The sequence below is a fragment of the Myotis lucifugus genome, unplaced genomic scaffold (genome assembly GCF_000147115.1).
Source record: "Myotis lucifugus unplaced genomic scaffold, Myoluc2.0 scaffold_121, whole genome shotgun sequence".
Lineage (NCBI taxonomy): Eukaryota > Metazoa > Chordata > Mammalia > Chiroptera > Vespertilionidae > Myotis > Myotis lucifugus.
Window position 1 is genome coordinate 2,650,961 of NW_005871169.1, and position 20,508 is coordinate 2,671,468.

Sequence of the window (20,508 nt, forward strand, 5' to 3'; positions counted from 1 at the left end):
CTGTAATTTTATATTCTATTAACATTTACTTCATAGACACTAATATAATATTACAGAGAGAATTTTAAAAGTATAAGAGTTGAGAAATGTACCTGATACATTTTCTATGTTAACATTAGATGAAAACATAACATCTAATTTAATGTTTTTCAAACATTAAAACATTCATGCCTCATTAGTAGGCCATGAAATTAACTTAGGTTACTACCTACATTTGTTAAATGTATGGAATAGAATAGAAAGTATCAGAGTTTATCATACTGAGTTAGGTATTATTTCACCAAACCCATTTGCTATATCTATTGTGTGTATGTGTGATTGATGTAAATGTATTTTTATGGTGTGTCAGAAAGTTCAAAGCACCAATCTAGTTCAGTTACCTGATTTTTTAAATGAGGGAAATTGAAATCAAGAATTGAATTTATCCTCCCAAGAATATACAGCTAGTTGGTTTAGAAGCCAAAACCTAACAATCCAGTCCCAACATCCAATCTGTTTGTTTTGCCATATCTAGGTTAGCTCTTGGAAATGCCCTACATGAACTGCCCATTGTGTGGCTGGTAACATTCAATTCACAACTATGGTAAAACTGTGGTAGACTTTCCTATTTTCTTAAAAGAGAAGTGCTTTCTAACCACCTAGGGAAATGACAGGAAGTATCAGAACCACATCAACATAGGGTTAAAAGTGTGCCCTGGTGGGATTTCTCAGTCTCCTTATTCCCAATTAAGAGTGCCTGTCCCCCCCTCCCTCCGCCCCCTGCCCCAGTGTGTGTTTAGTGCTGTTTCTCGTCAGTCATCTTGGAATGTCCCTAGAGGTGCCTAAGAGTTAGAGGTCAGAAATGTTATTCAGCCCTGGCTGGTGTGATTTAGTTGGTTAGGTGTCCTCCTATCACTGAAAGGTTGCTGGTTGGATTCCTGGTCAGGGCACATCTCTCAGCTGTGTGCTAGATCCCAGGTAGGGGGTGTGCTGTGTTATGCCCAGATTTCAAGATCCCCAAGAAACCACATCAGGGAGCCAGCCACGCCGATGCAAAAGCATAAGAGTCTGTATTTCAAGCTAGCTTGAGCTCCCCGTCCACCACACTCACCGACACAACGGCAAGCCAAGTGGCCGAGAGAGATAACTCTGTGTGGAGACGGGTTTTATAGGGGGGGTTGGAGTAAGGGGAGGAGAAAGGACTGTGCTCTGCCGATTGGCCAGGAGCAAGTCGGTGTCTTGTTCCTGGGTGTGGCTAGCAGAGGCTTAGACTTCCAGGAAGAAGCTCCTTGCCAAGCACGTGGCCAAGGTAAGATGGAGGGCGTAGCCCTTACCCTGGGGCAAGATGGAGGGCCTAGCCCTCGCCCTTCCATGCTGGAGACAGCCAATGGTTCACTCTCACATCAGTGTTTCTCCCTCTCTCCCCCTCTTCCTTCCTCTCTCTCTAAAAATATATTTTTAAAAAGGAAATGATAACCAGAAGGGCAAAAGAATATTTCTTTAGAAGAAATGAATAGAGTTCTGTTTCTATTTTATGTTACTACTAGTGCCCTGGTGCATGGATTCGTGCACATTGAAAGGAAATTAATTAGAAGGTGGCAGGCCAGGTGGGACTGGGCAAGAAGGGCCAGACACACCCTGGAGCCAACCTCCCGCAGTCCCTCCCCAGCCAGCTGCAGCTGGGGTGGAACTGCGGCTCGAAGGTCGTCTGTGGCGTGAGTGGGGTCCCTCCTGCAAGTGGGTCCCTTGGCCTGGCTTGTGGGATGGGGCTGAAACCAGCTCTCTGACATCCCCTGAGGGGGATTGCGAGAGGGCCGTTCTTGGGTCCCCGATTGCCAGAGGGCCATTCTTGGGTGACACAACCTGGAATCGGGCTCTTTCCTCTCTGGTTCTGGGTGCGTCACCTGAGAACTGCATCTGCCAAGTCATCGTAGCTTGGCAGCTCCTGCATTGAGTGACTGCTCCCTAGTGGTCAGTGCACACCATAGCTACCGATAGGAGCATCTGCTCCCTGGTGGTCATTGCGCATCATAGGTACCGGTCAGATGGTCGAACAGTCAGATGGTCGCTTAGGCATATGTATATGTATATGTATATGTATATGTATATGTATATGTATATGTATATGTATATGTATATGTATATATATAATTTTTTTTAAATCCTCACCAGAGGAAATGTTTATTGATTTTAGAGAGAGGAAGGGGGGGAGAGAAACAACAATAGGTTGACTCTGTATGCACCCCTACCTCCACTGGGAATTAAACCTGAAACTTAGGTATGTGCCCTGACCAGTGCATAGGGCAATGCTCTAACCAACTGGGCCACACCAGTCAAGGCCTGATTCTATTTTAAAAGTTAAATCCAATAGGGCAGTTTTCCCAAACTCTATTGTTCATAAAAAACTTAGGGTGGGATTTTCTTATTACACATTCAGGTATTAGGGTTCCCCCCAGAAATTCTAATTCAAATAGGTCTAGAGTGGGTTTTCACCAAACAATTCAAGTTATTGTAATGAAAGTTTGCAGTTCCCCAGAGACTCTGAAAGTCAAATCTTAACACATAAATTGCAGTATATAATTACAACTGGGATGTAATTGTGGACAGGATTGTAACTGCTCACGGTGGAAAGTACTTTCCATGACAGGGTCAAAGAAGGCTGAAGACAAGTCAGAAGTCTTGGTTCTTGTCTTGGCTTCTATACTAAAATGCTTTGGGCAAATCAGAATCCTCTCTGCTTCTTGAATTCTGTGTTTTCTACTGTGAGATATTCAGATATTTCTCCCTCTGGAAGGGTGTTAGCAAGTCTATTGATCTTTTAAATATTTACTTCCTTATTGGTCAGTATTTTCTCATACTTTTGTGTATATGGGTGTCCTGGCACTTCCCAGCTCAGGCATATTTATTATTTAATTTCTTAGTCCTTAGAATGGAAATGCTAAAGAAAACATCTAATTGTGCCCTGCCGCTGCTCCGTGGGTTTGCACTTGGGCCCAATGAAGGCGGTGGGGAGGTGGCGGGCTGTTTGGCCCCCTTCCGACACCCTGGGTGTAGGGCCAGGTCTCGGCCTTCCTTGGGGCTCCTTCTCCGCCCTCATGGCAGACGTGGGAGGACAGGGGCTGGAGAGGGTGGCCGTGTACTCCCCATCTCCATCTCCTTTGCTGGGCTGTAGCAATTCCTCCACGAACCTGTTGTCTCCCCTTCGCCATTAGAGCTTCCTGTTTGACAACAATGGTGATGGTGACTGGGAGAATGAAGAATATGTGGACGAAGATGCCCAAGTCTCAGTGGCCAAGGGGGGAGCCTGGGAGGAATGGGGTGACAGGGGTGTGCCAGTGTGGTTGAATCCAAAGGTAACCAAGAAGAGCAGAAACGGGTGCGCTTACCAGCGAGCAGCCTGATGTCAGGGGAAGTGTGGTTTGTTGGCAAAGAAAAAGAAGAACGTGACTGTCTGCAACAGGAAGCTCTAGAGCAGTGGTTCTCAACCCTCTGGCCCTTTAAATACAGTTCCTCATGTTGTGACCCAACCATAAAATTATTTTCGTTGCTACTTCATAACTGTAATGTTGCTACTGTTATGAATCGTAATGTAAATATCTGATACGCAGGATGGTCTTAGGCGACCTCTGTGAAAAGGTCGTTTGATCGCCAAAGGGGTCGCGACCCACAGGTTGAGAACCGCTGCTCTAGAGGAATTAAATCAGAAAAAAAGAAAATAAAAGGCAGAATGTGAATAAAGAAAATAATTGCTGAAGAAAAGCACAAAGACTGGGTTGAGAAAAAGAATAAACAAAAAAGAAAGTGAACAAAAATTAATGAAATGGAGGAAAAAGCAGCAAAGGGACTGGAGAAAGATCATTTGCAAGAAAAAGCAAAAGAAAAAGATAAAGAATGGTTAAGGGAAAAATGCTGAAGAATGTGAGTAGAAGAAAGAAAAGGAAAAAGAGAAACAATGTCAAGCTGAATTACAGGAAAAAAACAAATTGCAGAAAAAAAGTTTAAGGAATGGTTGGAAAACGCAAAAAATGAACCTCCTCCAGCTACAAAGAGCTATGGTTATGCCAATGGAAAACTTACAGGTTTTTACAGTGGAAATTCTTATCCGAAACCAGGCCTTTATAATCTAATTCCTGGAAATCTACTCATAGGCCTCCTCCCAAAGACTAAGGATCTACTAGGCAAAAACACGAAAGGCCTGTGCTGTCAGCCACACAGGTCTTCATCTCTGGTAATTCAGAAAGCCAGAACCAATCTTTGCCTTGGGACTTTGCGCAGAATACGGAGATAGTAGACATGGGAAATTGCATACTTTTGCCTGTAGATACTTAATTTTAAAATCAGAAATTGTGTTTTTTACTCTCAGTCAGTAGCTCAACATTTGATATGATTATTGACAAGTACAAAGTTTTGCATTTGTATATGGAGTCCTTAGAACTTTCTAAAGAAGATATTTTTAACATATTTTTATTGATTTCAGAAAGGAAGGGAGAGGGAGAGATAAAAACATCAATCATGAGAGAATCATTCATCAGCTGCCTCCTGCACGCCCCCTACTAGGGACTGAACCCGCAACATGGGCACGTGCCTTGACTGGGAATCAAACCGTGACCTCCTGGTTCATAGGTTGACTATCAACCACTGGGCCATGCCAACTGGGCAAGGAAGATATTTTATACAATCCATCTTTGAAGGATAGATGATTGATTAACAACTGTGTTTGTATTTAGCTTGTACTAAAACCACTGTAATACCAATAAAATCAACAATTTTTCTTGTGGGGGGGAAAAAAAGAAAACATCTAATAGTAATATTCCTAATCTTCTACTCATTCTCATTTCTGAATTGGCATTTCCTGTACAGAGAAACCAGGGATTATTAAATCGTACAGGATTTGGAAAGGGAGGACTTGGCTTTGAATTTTTATCTTTGGTATGTCGAAACTAAGTGATTTTAAAACTTAACCTCTGGGAGTCTCAGAACCCCCCTCATCCATACCTCTCTAAAAAGTGGAGGTTATAATAACTGGCTCTCTCACATAAAGGAGACATTCTATGGGAAAATTACGCAGTAGCTGTGAAACACGACAACTGTGCCAGGTGTAAAATAGAATGACTGATGTCCAAGTGCAGTTTTTTTACACTAGTGGCTGTAGTGAGTTAGCTTACATTCACATCCATCTGAATTGGTCACCTGTGAGGGAGAATCAAAAGCGAATTCTGTGACTGCCGAACAGCGAATTGTAGAGCAAAATGTTAGATTTTTATTAGGGAGGCTTCTTCTTTCCTGGAGGGAGCAATTGAACTTGTAATTTTATCTTCCTTCAAGGCTTCACTTTGAAGAATGTTAAGCCAAAGATGCCAATAGAAGCTGATGATGGTTCCTGGTTTGACTATTATTTAACACATATCTAGAAAATCTGAGGTCAAATGGATTCATGCAGACAATAACGTCTCATGAGTGATTTCAGAAAGCACCACTTGCCCTAGCCGGTTTGGCTCAGTGCATAGAGTGTCCACCTGTGGACTGAAGGGTTCTAGGTTCGATTCTGGTCAAGGGCACATGCCCAGGTTGCAGGCTCAATCCCCAGTAGGGGGCGTGCAGGAGGCAGACAATCAGTGATTCTCTCTCATCACTGATGTTTCTATCTCTCTCTCCTTCTCCCATCCTCTCTGAAATCAATTAAAATATTAGAAAAAAAGAGAAAGCACCACTTATAGATTGATCCCTAATGTAATTCAATAATCACGTAATTCAATAATCATGTTATTGCATAAGGCGAGGAAGGGAGATGGTGGAGCAGTTACCCATAATCTAGGGTCTCTCTAAGAGATTCATTCTCAGATCCCTTTATTCTATTCCTGTCCCCCAAATTGTATGGGGCTGATATCATCACTGCTTTGTGGGTTGGAGGGATTATCCATGTTTTGGATTTTCCCCTTTCATAATGAGTTGAATTCTGTTACTAAAACTTTTTGAAAATGCTTAGTGGAGACAAAGATACATCATGATTTTTAGAAAGATACAGCTTTGTGTTTTGTAATGGTCCACCGAGCAAATTTGTATATATTCTCTTTTCTTTCTTGACATTTTTTTTTTGAGGTTGGTCAGAAAGAAAGATCTGTGAGGCCTGTCAATAGTTGTCTTTGATCTTCAGAGATATCCTTTTCCATTGCAGCTCAGTTGAATATACTAGTAGTGAATGGGAGAAATATACTTTTCTTTTTCATCTCTTTGTAAATGTTGTTAGACTATCACAAAAGGTGAAGAGCCATTGGAAATGTGTATTCCTTTGCCAACATAAGTCATAAACAAGAGGCACTTTTATGTTTGCATTTTGTATTGATGTAGTAAGAATTATGCCAACAGATGATTGTGGGAATACATTCAATTTTACTTATTTGTGCTTATTACAAAGCATAAGATGAAACAAAAGCCTAGCATTAATATTTCTCTGTATTAATATTATTCTAAAAAGAGTCATTTATTCTGTCAAGGGGAGAAAACATGAACATTTTATACAGACTTCAGTGTTAGATAAGAGGAGTTACTAGCCTTTCAAGAAGTAGACACAGTAAGTTCAGAGAGCTATTGTTCTTTTCCCTATAAAGTTGGGTATGGGAAACTCATAAAACTACAATCAGATTTTAATATTAAACATTCTTGTTAATATTTATAGCAAATAAATAATCAATACCTTTATTGATTATTTATTTGATATCTGAATTGTTTATTGGATTTTCTTTAGAGAACCAACTTGTTTTTGCACAGAACTTTTAAACTTTTAACATAACATAGATTTTTTTTTAAATCCTCATCCCAGGATATGTTTTTATTGATTTTAGAGAGAGAGGAAGAGAAAGAGAGAAAAATAATGGATCGGTTGCCTCTTGTACACGCCCTCAACTGGGGATCAAACCCGCAACCTGGGTATGTCCCTGACCAGCCTTTTGGTGTAAGAAATAAACTTCCAACCAACTGAGCCACCTGGCCAGGGCCTTAACATAGATTTTTTTAAAAAATATATTTTATTGATTTTTTACAGAGAGGAAGGGAGAGGGATAGAGAGTTAGAAACATCGATGAGAGAGAAACATTGATCAGCTGCCTCCTGCACACCCCCTACTGGGGATGTGCCAGCAACCAAGGTACATGCCCTTGACCGGAATCGAACCTGGGACCTTTCAGTCTGCAGGCCAATGCTCTATCCACTGAGCCAAACTGGTACGGCTTATTTTGCAATTATTGTTAGTAATTTAGTAAGTAAAATTCATCTGGAGTTTTAAAAATGTGTATATCCATGTAATCACTACTCCATTCAAAATATATAGTACTTTTATCATCCAAGAAAATATTCTAGTGTTTCCTTGATCAATCCCTACACAGATTCCATCTCAACAACTGAAGACCTGATTATTATCACTATTGATTAGTTCTACCTGTTCAAAAGGCAGGTATGAGTGCGAACACACAGTATGCACCCTTTTATCTTTGGCTTCTTCATTAAGCATAATGCTCCTATAATTTGTTTATGTGGTTGTATTTATAACTAGTTTTTTTTCTTTTTCTTTATTTTTTAAAAATATATTTTATTGATTTCAGAGAGGAAGGGAAAGGGAAAAAGAGATAGAAACATCAATGATGAGAATCATTGATTGGCTGCCTCCTGGGATTGAGTCTGCAACCTGGGCATGTGTCCTTAAGCAGAATTGAATCCGGGACCCTTCAGTCCTCAAGCCAGCACTTTATTCACTGAGCCAAACCAGCTAGGGCTTTCTTTTTATTAATGAAAAAGCCTTTGTATGGATATATCAAAACTTGATTATTTGGACAGTGGGGTTATTTCTAGTTTTTAGCTACTATGAAATAGGCTGCTGTGAACATTGGTATGCAAGTTATTTTGTGGACTTGTGTTATCCTTTCTTTTGGGGCAATTCCTAAGAGTAGAATTTCTGGGTCATATGGTAATATTGTGTTTAACTAGAGGATCGATGCACGAAATTCGTGCAAGGGGCTTGACCCTTGCGGTCCTATGCCTCGCGGCCCTGCCCCCCACCCACTGGTCATTCTGGAAGATCGTTCAGAAAGGTCGTCTCGGAAGGTTGTTCCGCCGTCTGGTCTAATTAGCATATTAGCTTTTTATTATATAGGATTTTATGAGGAACTGCTAGACATTTTTAATAAAGAGGTTATATCATTTTATATTCCCACCTACAATGAATGAGAATTCTACTTTCGCTTCATCTTTGCCAGCCCTTGGTATTGTCAGTCTTTTCATTTTTAGCCTCTAGTAGTTGTGTAGTGGTGCCTCAGTGTTGTTTTAATTTGCATGTCTCTGGTGATTAATAGCGCTGAGTACCTTTTCATATATTTATTCACAATTTATATATCTTGTTTTGTGGGGTGTACAATTAAAATCATTTTGTTCATTTATGTTTGTATTATTTGTCTTACTGTATGGTATATATTCTGGATACAAGTATGTCCTTTGTCGGATAAATGTATTGCAAATATTTTCTCCTAGTATGTACAGCTAGCATTTTATTTTTCTTAATGGTATCGTTTGAAGAGCAGAAGTCTAATATGTCCTTTTCTTCTGTTATGGTTAGTGTTTTTGTATTTTGGCTAAGAAATGTGTACCTATTCAAGGTGTGAAGATTTTCCTCTGTGCATTCTTCTACAAATTTTGTGGTTTGATTTTGTACATTTATGTTTATAATCCACTTTGAGTTAATTTTTCCATATCATGTGAGTTTTGTATCCAAGTTTGTTTGCTTGCTTAGCAAATGGTGTTTAGTTGTTCAAGCTTTATTTTTTTTAAAAGATTCTTATCTTGTATTCTGTTTCTTGTTAAACTCATTTGTTAGTTCTAGTAAATTTTTTCTAGATTCCTTAGTATATTCTTACAGTTGATCATATCTGTGAATAAGGACAGTTTTATTTTTTCCTTTTCAATATCTCCCTGCCTGTCTGTCTCTTTTGCCTTACTGCAGTGACTAGTGCCTTCTGTACAATGCTGGCTAGAAAGGATGAGATTGGACATATTGGCCTTGTTCATACTCTTGTGAGGAAAGCATTTAGTCCTTTACTACAGAAGAGTGATATAGATTTGCGTTTCACAGATGTCCATCTTCTGTTGCTACTTTCATTTTTGGAATTCCATTCTTTTTTCCTCATTGGCTTTTCAATGATACCTAATTTTTTGGTGTATTTTCTCAAAGGCTAACAATATTCGTTCTTAACTAATCAGTAAGTCTGCTTAGAGTTAATATGCTACAACTTCACACTTCACACCTACTTCATACCTGACACTTTATATTTCACACACTCCTCTATCCATGTCACAAATATCTGGGAAATAAAGAGAAAAAGGACACATTGTACACAGGGAAACCATGATATAAATGACAGCTGGTTTCTAATTAAAAAAATGGAGCTAAAAAGAAAATGGAATGCAATATTAAAAGTTGTGAGAGGAAAACATTTAAATATGCAGGAAAAATGTTTTCAAAATGAGAGTGCAAAAAGGATATCTTTAGACAAACAGAAGCTGAGAGAACTTACTACTAGAATACCTATACTACATGAAATATTAACAAGTCCATCACGTCAAAGGGAAGTTATACCAAAGAGAAATATATTAACAAGAAGGAATGAAGAATGCCAGAAATGATAAATAACTGGATAAATATGCCGATTGCTTTTTACTCTCATTATTTCTTTAAAAGACAACTAATGATTGAAAGCAAAAATAATAGTAAGTTAGAGTTTATAATACAAATATAATTAAATGATAGAACTAAAATGCATAAAGAAGAGGGCAGGTAGATAGAATTGCACTATTATTGTTGCTATGGAGAGGGACGAGTTTAGTACCAGTTACTCATCAGGGCTGGAAGCAAACAATTTCTGTAATTTAGAATTAATAGACATTATAAAATGTTAAAGAATATCATCTTACTCAGGAGAGAGGATAGGAAGGAGAGGAAAAATGAGATGAGAGAGTGGAGGGGGTAATATGGTGGGAGATTAGTTCTCTTACCCTTCTTAGTTTTCAATACATTATGTAATACTAGAGGCCCAGTGCAGTGATTTATGCACTGGTGGGGTCCCTTGTCCTGTCCTGTGGACATCCCTTGAGGGGTCCCTGATTGTGAGAGGGTGCAGGCCAGGCCAAGGGACCTCACCGGTGCATGATCGGGGCTGGGGAGGGACCGCAGGAGGGCTCCAGGGAATGTCCTGCCCGTCTCATCCAGTCCCAATCAGCTGGACCCCAGCAGCAAACTACCCTACCGATTGGGGCATCTGCCCCCTGGTGGTCAGTGTGCATCATAGCGACTGGTCAAATGGTTGGACACTTAGCATATTAGGCTTTTATTATATAGGGTAATTTTAAAAAATATATATATTTTATTGATTTTTTACAGAGAGATAGAAAGTTAGAAACATCGATGAGAGAGAAACATCGACCAGCTGCCTCCTGCACATCTCCCACCGGGGATGTGCCCGCAACCCAGGTACATGCCCTTGACCGGAATCGAACCTGGGACCTTTCAGTCCGCAGGCTGACGCTCTATCCACTGAGCCAAACTGGTTTCGGCTATATAGGGTAATTTTAATAGATATTTACTATATGTGATCTTGGCCAGTAGTATGATAAGTGAAAATTAATAATGGTTAATAAATTCCTATTCATATTTGAAGGCCTAGTAGAGGAAATATGTTCACATAAAAACAGTCACAGTAAAATATGTTTAGGACTCAAATTACCATTTGCATAAACTTTTATTGAGCAAAAGGAAATTAATTCTACTTGATTAGGAAAGGCTTCACAGAGGAAGTGATATTTGAATTTGACCTTAAATGATAAGTAAGAATTTATTGGTTAAAGGGTATGTTTGGGGAGAGGGGGAAGTTGTTAGATAAAACATTTTAGACAAAGTGAAGTGTAAAGATCATTTGAATACATCAGGGACTGTGTTTACCTTTGTGCCAGTAACATAAAATAAGATTAATATGTACATCAAAATTTCAGCAGGGATTAACAAACAACCACCATTATGTAGCAATAATGACTTGCATCTGGACAAAGTACAAGAAAATTACTCATCATCACTTCTCAAAATTTCATTAAATTAAGTTTCTTTACATGGGAACCTGATTACACATACCTTTCTCCTTCAGAATAATTGCAAGTTACATTAGAAATAGTCAATGGGATTGTATTTCCATTCTAGGAGTAGAGTGGGTAAGCAAGGAACATTATCTCTTTAAGTACAAATGACATGAACAGATAATTTGCTCTAGATATTTGATTTACTGGCTGAAGCTACCTGAATGTCGGGGTGGTCAATGAGTCTCAGTTCTGCCAGCTCAGGGTCATAGCCTTTACTTAATGTCTATGGGATCCATGAATTTTTATCTTAGTAATACTTATTACTGGGTCTGAAATACTTAATCTACCACCTCTCTCCCACTTCTCTCTCCCTGATCCCTCTCCCTCCCTCGCCTGCCTTCTCCCTGTCTTTTTCCTCCCTTTCTTCCTCTTTTTCCTCCTTCAAGTAATATCCTAGCAGATGATACAAATATATAGAAAAGTATATGACAATCATCTTTGAAGCTAAATATCACTGTTGATTCCTTCAATACAGTAAAGCCTTGATTGCTTGCTGCTTCAAGCCAAGTAAACCAGAGATTTGGTGAATGCCTGGTGCTCTGAGGGCTATACGGAGGTAGTAGAGCCTATAATATTTGCTATATGTCTCTGTGCTCTCAATATCAGTGGTTCCTCTGTTACTCTGAGTATGATTACACAACAGTGACCAGGGAAATAGCATACCTAAACATCCTCATTTTCTTTTTTTACTCAGGATTAAGTAGAATACTGCATTCTCCCCCAAAACATTTCAGTAGATCTGTGTCTACTCCTGGACCCTGGATTTATGTTATTACTGGGTTTAATTGAATATACATTAAAATGCACTGAAACCAGATTTTCTTTGGAAAATATCTCAGATTTGGAGAGCATAAGAGGTTGAGTGGGTTGGTTAGTAAATATGGAGTCTGAAGGACTGAAAAGGTAAAGTTAAAACTCTTTTAAAAATATATTTTAATGATTTTTTACAGAGAGGAAGGGAGAGGGATAGAGAGTTAGAAACATCAATCATCTGCCTCCTGCACACCCCCTATTGGGGATGTGCCAGCAACCAAGGTACATGCCCTTGACAGGAATTGAACCTGGGACCCTTCAGTCCACAGGCTGACGCTCTATCCACTGAGCCAAACTGGTTAGGGCTAAAGTTAAAACTCTTAAAGTAGAACAGTTAATATTTGTTTAGGACATAAAATTGTCCAAGTATTATCTAAACGTTTTGTGTGATCTAATTTATTCCCCATAATTTGTGCTCTGTTTTTCTTATACCTTTCTGGTCTATTTTGAAATCTAATAATGATTACTACCATTTATTGAGCACATGCCATGTGCCAAGGCCTTTAATTGCATTGTCTCTAAGCCTGAGATGTGTACTCAAAGATAGTTACCATCTCCATTTTAGAGATGAGGCTCAGAGAGGCGAAGTAACTTGCCCAAGGTTGCATAGCTTATCAGCATTTGAGCTGGGCATTGACTCATGGCACGCTGATCTGAGTCTCATCTCCTAGTCTTCACTCTTATGACTGAGATACCTGCTTTGTCATTTCTCATAAGTGCATGCTTCGGTTAAAACCATTTGAAATGAAGCTTGTGAAAAAGAGAACAGAACTAAATTATTTCTAAGCCCCCTCTATGATTTCTGTAGTTGAGTCTCATTTATAATTTTCATGGTAATTTGCCTGAATTAGAAACATTACAACACTTGCAAGAACATAAACATTTGTTTACTTTTGAAATATATAACAAATTTACACTACCTAGCTTAGGTTTACTACTAAAAATTGTTTTGCCATTGAATTCAAAACTTCATTTTGAAATGAAATTACTCTTTGAACTTTCCAAAACAGCCTATTAAAAATCAAGTACATTGGCACAAATTAATCAAGTGTGTATTACTGAATGTCTTGTGAATGAAATGTAGCATCATATTTTTTATTTTCTCTCTTGTGGTCTATTTCTTTTCACAGTATGCTTGAAAGACTATACAGAAGAATCTGGTACATTTACTTCTCCAAACTTCCCCAATAATTACCCCAACAACTGGAAGTGCATTTATAGGATCACAGTGGGAACCAGCCAACAGATTGCATTGCATTTCACGAACTTCTCCTTGGAGGAGGAATTTGGTGGAAAATGTCTAGGAGATTTTGTGGAAATTAAGTAAGCACCTTTGTTTTATCATAATGCTTTTCATTATCTCCATTCACAATCTTTCCTGGAAAGGTTAAGGAAAATATATAGATTTTCTCTATAAAACTCCTTGCAGTTCTCTTTCTTATAAGCCATAATGTTTTTCATTTGGAGCCTGACTTACCAGAAGAAAAACAGAGAATTGCATAAGATTCCAATTATTTTGAAGTGATTCTTTTATTGCAAGTATTTGAAAATAAACTCCAGATTTTATTTGGGCCGAGTAAACAAATATACTTTCACTCTGAAATTAGATACTAGTTATTGTTGCATATCTACTTTATATAAACTTAGTTTACATTTTAGTCTGTTCAGTGTCCATTTAGTCTAATTAGATCACAGAATGATGCTAAGATAGCAACCTTGTCTTAAGGTTTTCACAAAGTTTTTTGTGTTAAGTAATAAGTCTAGGCTTGTCAATTTCAGTGCATGACATTTTTTCTTTAATTCTTTCAAAGAATGTGTTTAAAAAGTTATATTTATAGTAAAGGTAAGTTAGCTTAATTGAGTTAAATTTGGCATGCATCAGTTTTAAATATTTTATTGGCATTTCAAAAGCCTAAAATCTTATACTATTTTATGGTAAATTTTATGCTATGATATAAAGTAAGGTACTAAAAAAGTCATACTTGTACTATATCATGCTAAAAAACATAATTGTCTTAATTTATAACAGTTAACCATTGAACTTTTATATTGAGTGAATCATGTTTTTTAAAAAATCATCTTTATTGTGGAAAGTATTACAGATGTTCCCTTTCTTGTTGTTTTCCGATTGACTCCCTCCACCCCACACCCACACCTCCTAGGCCTTTACCACACTATTATCTGTGTCCAAGGACTATGTATATATGCATATAATTTCTCCGGTTAATCTCTCCCCACCCCACCCACTCTCACACCTACCTTCCCTCTGAAATTCATCAGTCTGTTCCATGCTTCTATGTCTATTTTGTTCATTAGATTTCACATATGAATGAGATCATGTGATACTTCTCTTTCCCTAACTGGCTTATTTCGCTTAGCATTATACTCTCCAGGTCCAAAAGAGCTACAGCCCCAGCTGGTTTGGCTCAGTGGATGGAGCATTGCCAAGGACTGAAGGGCCCTGGGTTTGATTCTGGTCAAGGGCACCTACTTCAGTTGCAAACTCAATCCCTGGCCCTGGTTGGAGCGCCTGAGGGAGGCAACCAATCAATGTGTCTCTCTCTCTGTCTCTCCCCCTCCCTTCAACTTTCTCTAAAAATCAATGGAAAATATCCTCTGGTGAAGATTAACAAGGGGGAAAAAAAACAAAAACACCACTACAGATTATAAACTAGAGTTAAGAACCCAAAAGTTATTGAGGAAAGAATTATTTTTAAAAATTTGCTAGTTAGTTCAGTTCATTAGATTCCACATATGAGTGAAATCATATGGTACAAAAAGAAAAAAAGGAAAATAACTCATTGACATGGACAACAGTGTGATGATTGCAGGGGAGCAGTGAGGGGTGGGTGGAGGTGGAAGAGGGTACAGGGGGGTAAATGGTGATGGGAAAAATAAAATTTAATTAAAACATGTTGCTATATAAGTCAAATATGATATAGTAAAATTTGAAAATTTTCATAAAAGAAACATTATTTAGAAGAAAAACATTTAAGGCTTCTCTGTAAAATTAAGCAACATTTGTTTATACTTTTAATAATTATGAGTTTTCTGTCTGGTGCTCTCTGGCGTTTGCCAGACACTTTATTTGAGAAGAAGACTAAACACTTTTTTTCAGTTGGCCATTGATTATATAAAATGTTATGCCAACCATAACTGATGGTTATTCTTTATTAAATTATTCAAGTACTATTTGATAAATTGAAAACTTAAAATGATGTTTTTAGAGTATTTTTGAGAAATATTGATTGACACAAATTAATGTGTTTGCAATCTGAAAGTTCAAATATGTTAAATGTTTATTCAGTAATATTATCAATAACCTGGTGAATGTTTACATCTGCATTTTGTCACAGAGATGGAGGCTATGAAACGTCACCACTCCTGGGAAAATACTGTGGCTCAACTACACCTCCAAGAATCATCTCTCACAGCAATAAATTATGGTTGCAATTTAAGAGTGACATCGTTGTCTCAAGTTCTGGATTCTCAGCTTACTGGGATGGATCATTAACAGGTAAAGATCAAAGAACCATCTTTTATTGGTGAGTCCAATTGGGTTGGTTTCTTGGTTTTTGTATTGCCATACTCTTATCCATATTTTTCCATCTGTGTCTTGTGATTACTATCTATAAACAGTGGTTCTCAACCTTTTGGCCCTTTAAATACAGTTGCTCATGTTGTGACCCAACCATAAAATTATTTTCGTTGCTACTTCATAACTGTAATGTTGCTACTGTTATGAATCGTAATGTAAATATCTGATATGCAGGATGGTGTTAGGCGACCCCTGTGAAAGGGTCGTTTGACTGCCAAAGGGGTCGCGACCCACAGGTTGAGAACCACTGATCTATAATAATAAAAGCGTAATATGCTAATTAGACCGGACAGCCAAATGACCTTCCAGACATCCTTCTGGATGAAGCTGCAGTGGCGGGGGCTGAGGCAGAGGCAGTTAGAGGTGATCAGGCAGGCAGGTGAGCAGTTAGGGGCAATCAGGCAGACAGGTGAGCAGTTAGGGGCAATCAGGCAGGCAGGAAGAGTGGTTGGGGCAATCAGGCAGGCAGGCAGAGTGATTAGGGGTGATCAGGCAGGCAGGTGAGTGGTTATGGGTGATGAAGCAGGCAGGCAGAGTGGTTAGGGGTGATCAGGCAGGCAGGCAGGTGAGCAGTTAGGAGCCAGCGGTCCTGGATTGCAAGAGGGATGTCCGACTGCCAGTTTAGGCCCGATCCCTGTGGGATCCCTGCAGGATTGGGCCTAAACCAGCAGTCGGACATCCCCCGAGGGGTCCCAGATTGTGAGAGGGTGCAGGCCAGGCTGAGGGCCTCCCCCCCGCCACCCCCCCTCCACATCCCCGCTCCCGTGCATGAATTTTGTGCACTGGGCCTCTAGTTTGTAATAAACTTCAACATTGTAAGTACTTCTGAATTCACAGCAGCCTTTTGTTTTTGAAATACAAAGTAAGGAAAGATGGTTTGATTCCCTGGTATATTTAATCAAACTGGTCATCTTGGTTATGAAAAGGAAAGTATATTGATTGACATGAATTAAGATTCTAGGCTAGCTACTCTTTGGTGATGTAGTTGTTTTGTTTTGGCTTAAAGGGGAGTAATAGTAGCACCAGTTTGATATAGACAAGAAGATTCACTGTGACCAGAAAGAAAGTTATGCATCATTTCATCTCTTTCTCCTGTAGGTTGTGGGGGCAATCTCACCACTCCCACTGGCACCTTCACATCTCCCAACTACCCGATGCCCTATTACCACAGCTCCGAATGCTACTGGTGGCTGAAAGCCAGCCAGGGCAGCCCATTTGAACTGGAATTTGAAGAGTTTCACTTGGAGCATCATCCTAACTGCACTTTAGATTATCTGGCCGTATGTATACAGTTTCAGTTTTATAATTCACTGCTTCCTCCTTGCCCAACACACATAAATGCATTTATTTTTATTTTTGAGATTTGAGAAAGGGGAACATTTAAACAAAACATCCACATAAACATTTTAAGCAAAATAAATAATTAAAGGAAAATTTTATGAAAATGATTTGCCTTCTAAGTATAGCATGTATTACTCAATGACTTGATATTTATATATTTAAGTATTAAAATACATTAAATATGAACTATATATAATAAGATATTAAAATATATGAAATATGGACTATTAGGATATAAGACTACTAAAAGGGGTTATGAGATTTATCATAATTATTATCAATGTACTTTCTATATATGTAGTGCAAAATAACAATATAGAGGATTTTATTGGTGAATTAGAGAGGATAATTGAAGTCCTCCAGGTATAACTTTTTATAGAACCAGCTATTCAGGCTTTTCCATTAAAAAACAATCTAAATTTTAAAATTTATTAAAGTGTTATAAATTATAAACTATTAAATTAAAAAAACAAGGAAGACTACTGATAACAGCTATGGTCTCAAAATATGTATTAATCTTTTCTTTTCTTTTTTTTAAAAAATATATTTTATTGATTTTTTACAGAGAGGAAGAGAGAGGGATAGAGAGTCAGAAACATCGATGAGAGAGAAACATCGACCAGCCGCCTCCTGCACATCTCCCACTGGGGGTGTGCCTGCAACCAACGTACATGCCCTTGACCGGAATCGAACCCGGGACCCCTCAGTCCGCAGGCCGACACTCTATCCACTGAGCCAAACTGGTCTCAGCTAATCTTTTATTTTCAATCTTCAGATTTCAACCTGGGTTCACACACAACTATATACTGCCATGGCTAAATGGCCAGCATTCATGGCCCAAGTTTATAGACAATTAGCTATAATTTTAAAGATATTTTGATTCAGGGTTATTCTTTTGTTATGTCATATATATATTCTTTTTCCAGTTCTTGAGATTTACAGAGGCCTTTATATAATGTGTATAGCCATAATCATTTGACATTTAAAATGTTTTATTAAAGGTATATGATGGTCCAAGTACCAGCTCTCACCTGCTAACTCAGCTTTGTGGGAATGAGAAACCGCCTCTAATTCGTTCTAGTGGAGACAGCATGTTTTTAAAACTGAGGACGGATGAACACCAACAAGGAGGTGGCTTCCTGGCCAAATACCACCAGAGTAAGTATGTATACTGGCTGCTTGTTGCCCGTAGGGGTCTTCAATATATATATTTTTAAATCCCCATCCAAGGATATGAGAGAGAGAGAGAGAGAGAGAGAGAGAGAGAGAGAGAGAAACATCTATATGAGAGAAAAATATCAATCAACTGCTTCCTGTACTCGACCCAGCCAGGGACCCAGGCGAAGCGGCAACCTTTTGGTGTATGGGAGGACGCTCCAACCAACTAAACAACCTGGGCAGGGCAGGTCTCAATCTTTTGATGAATGAAACCAACGGAAATAAGTATAAGCCATTGGTTTGAGCCATTAAAATAAATCTTATCTCCTTATTGAGAAAAATGTAACTCTATTAGGGAAGAAATGCTTATGCATTAAATTTATCATCTGACTAAAGCATGTGGTAAGCTAATAGAAACTTAGAGGAGTATTTAATATGCTGAAACAGTTGCAATTCAGCTAAAGATCAGTGTAACAGGTTAACAGCTAATCGGTTTTTATTTGTATCAAACATTAAGATCCTCTCATTAGACATTATTCCATTGTACATAGTGTTTCTAACACATTTTTTTGGTCATGTATTTCAAAAGGTATTAATTTTATTAAGGAAAACTATGGTCCTTGTGAGTCACACGTAGAGTAGGCACATTCTTTACTGGAGAAAAATCTGGTCTTTGTAGAGATGCCATTTTAAAATATATTTTATTGATGTTTTATAGAGAGGAAGGAAGAGAGATAGAGGGTTAGAAACATCGATGAGAGAGAGACATTGATCAGCTGCATCCTGCACATCTCCTACTGGGGATGTGCCCGAAACCCAGGTACATGCCCTTGACCGGAATTGAACCTGGGACCCTTCAGTCCGCAGGCCAACGCTCTATCCACTGAGCCAAACCGGTTTCGGCGAGATGCCATTTTAAAACCTGCTTTCCCATGAGGCAATCTGGTGGGATTAAACGAGTATTGAACAGAAGTCCAGGGGCTCAGGGGTTTGTCCTGCCTGGGAAGGTCACTTTTCTTCTCTGGGTTCCATGATTTTTTTCTCTTAAATCTAGCTCTAGAATTAAATACTTTCTAAAGTTAGCTTTAAAATGAACAGTCAACAAACAAGGTTTTCTTGAATTTATGTTATTCAACAAACAAGTTTTCTTGAATTTATGTTTTTAATAAACACTTTACTTGTATGTTTTTATATTTTCTTAATCCTCACCTGAGGATATTTTTTTCATTGATTTTTAGAGAAAGTAGAAGGGATGGAAAGAGGGAGGGAGGGAGGGAGGGATAGAGGGAAGAAGTGGGGGAAGAGAGAGAGAGAGAGAAGAAGAGAGTGTGAGAGAGGCATATCAATTGTGCCTCTCTCGCACTCACCCCAACTGGGGCTGGGGATCAAACCTGCAACCCAGGTACATGTACGTGCCCTTGACCTGGATCGCAACTGCGACCCTTTGTGTGTGGGCCGACACTAACCATTGTGACACCGGCCAGGGCTACTTGTGTTTTGAAAATACAGTTCCTTGCCCCCATTAAATCTATGTTTACCCATAATTTTGACACAATTTCCTAAAAATAGAACCGAAAGTCACAAAATCATAATCAGTATATAATATCCCTTCCGATTAGTTGAGAGGATTAATGTTTAACTTTGATTCTGTGTGAATTTGAGGATTCACACTCACTTATATATGGGGTTAGAGTGAACTCTAGTTTTGAATACTAAGGTTTAATGATATAAAGCTTTGTTCCTCAGAAATTCATCATTAGTGCATAAAAGGCCTCCCAGATTCCAGCAGGGATATATCTGTTTGGTTGAGCATATAATCGTATCTCCAGTTTTGTTATTGCTATCCTAATTTGTTTCTCAGCTACCTTTTATTTCTATGATATTTTATTCTCTCCCATCATTTCAGAACACTAAATAAGTAATTTAGTGCACTTACGTCCTTAAAAGTAAAAATCAGAGGAACCAGTGAGTTTTTCCATATAATTTGCTATTTGAAATTAGAGGCTGGCACATAGTATAATTTTTGAGCACCGAGAACAGCCCATGTGGTTAATGAATACATTTTCCTCTGCCCTGTTTTGTTGTCAGTGAGGCACATGATACCTGTCTGCCTAATAGGTGTCATTTCTTGCAGGCATCTGAAATCACAAAATCATTCTTTGAAAATCCTGTGTGGACAAAAGTGTTACCTAAAAATATTCAAAGACAAATAGTTTGAATACCCCTGCTTTAGCAAAAGAAGGCTTTTGAAGAGCCACAAGTGTATACTTTTCAAACCAAAGTTTATAAATGGTGTTCCAGCCACCTGCCAGGAAGCTGTCTTGTGGTAGGAATGCATATATAAACCACAGTTTTCAGAGACAACCTTTTCAATATAACATTTGTTTTGCCATTCTCTTGTATTCCATTTCATACAGATAATATAAGAAAGGCTTGAGAAAAGGCAT

The 20,508-nt window shown here is 38.5% G+C and overlaps 1 protein-coding gene and 1 pseudogene across 1 annotated transcript in view; both read left to right on the forward strand.

Annotated features, from left to right (window-relative positions):
- The window catches only part of CUBN (cubilin), a 282,087-nt gene that overhangs the window by 51,634 nt on the left and 209,945 nt on the right, over window positions 1–20,508 (forward strand). The window contains exons 23-26 of the mRNA XM_006093733.3: window positions 13,095–13,287; window positions 15,321–15,481; window positions 16,661–16,842; window positions 17,905–18,061. Of these exons, the coding sequence (XP_006093795.1) occupies window positions 13,095–13,287; window positions 15,321–15,481; window positions 16,661–16,842; window positions 17,905–18,061 (693 nt within the window). The remainder of the gene's footprint in view (window positions 1–13,094; window positions 13,288–15,320; window positions 15,482–16,660; window positions 16,843–17,904; window positions 18,062–20,508) is intronic.
- On the forward strand, window positions 3,075–4,267 carry LOC102442375 (annotated as a pseudogene).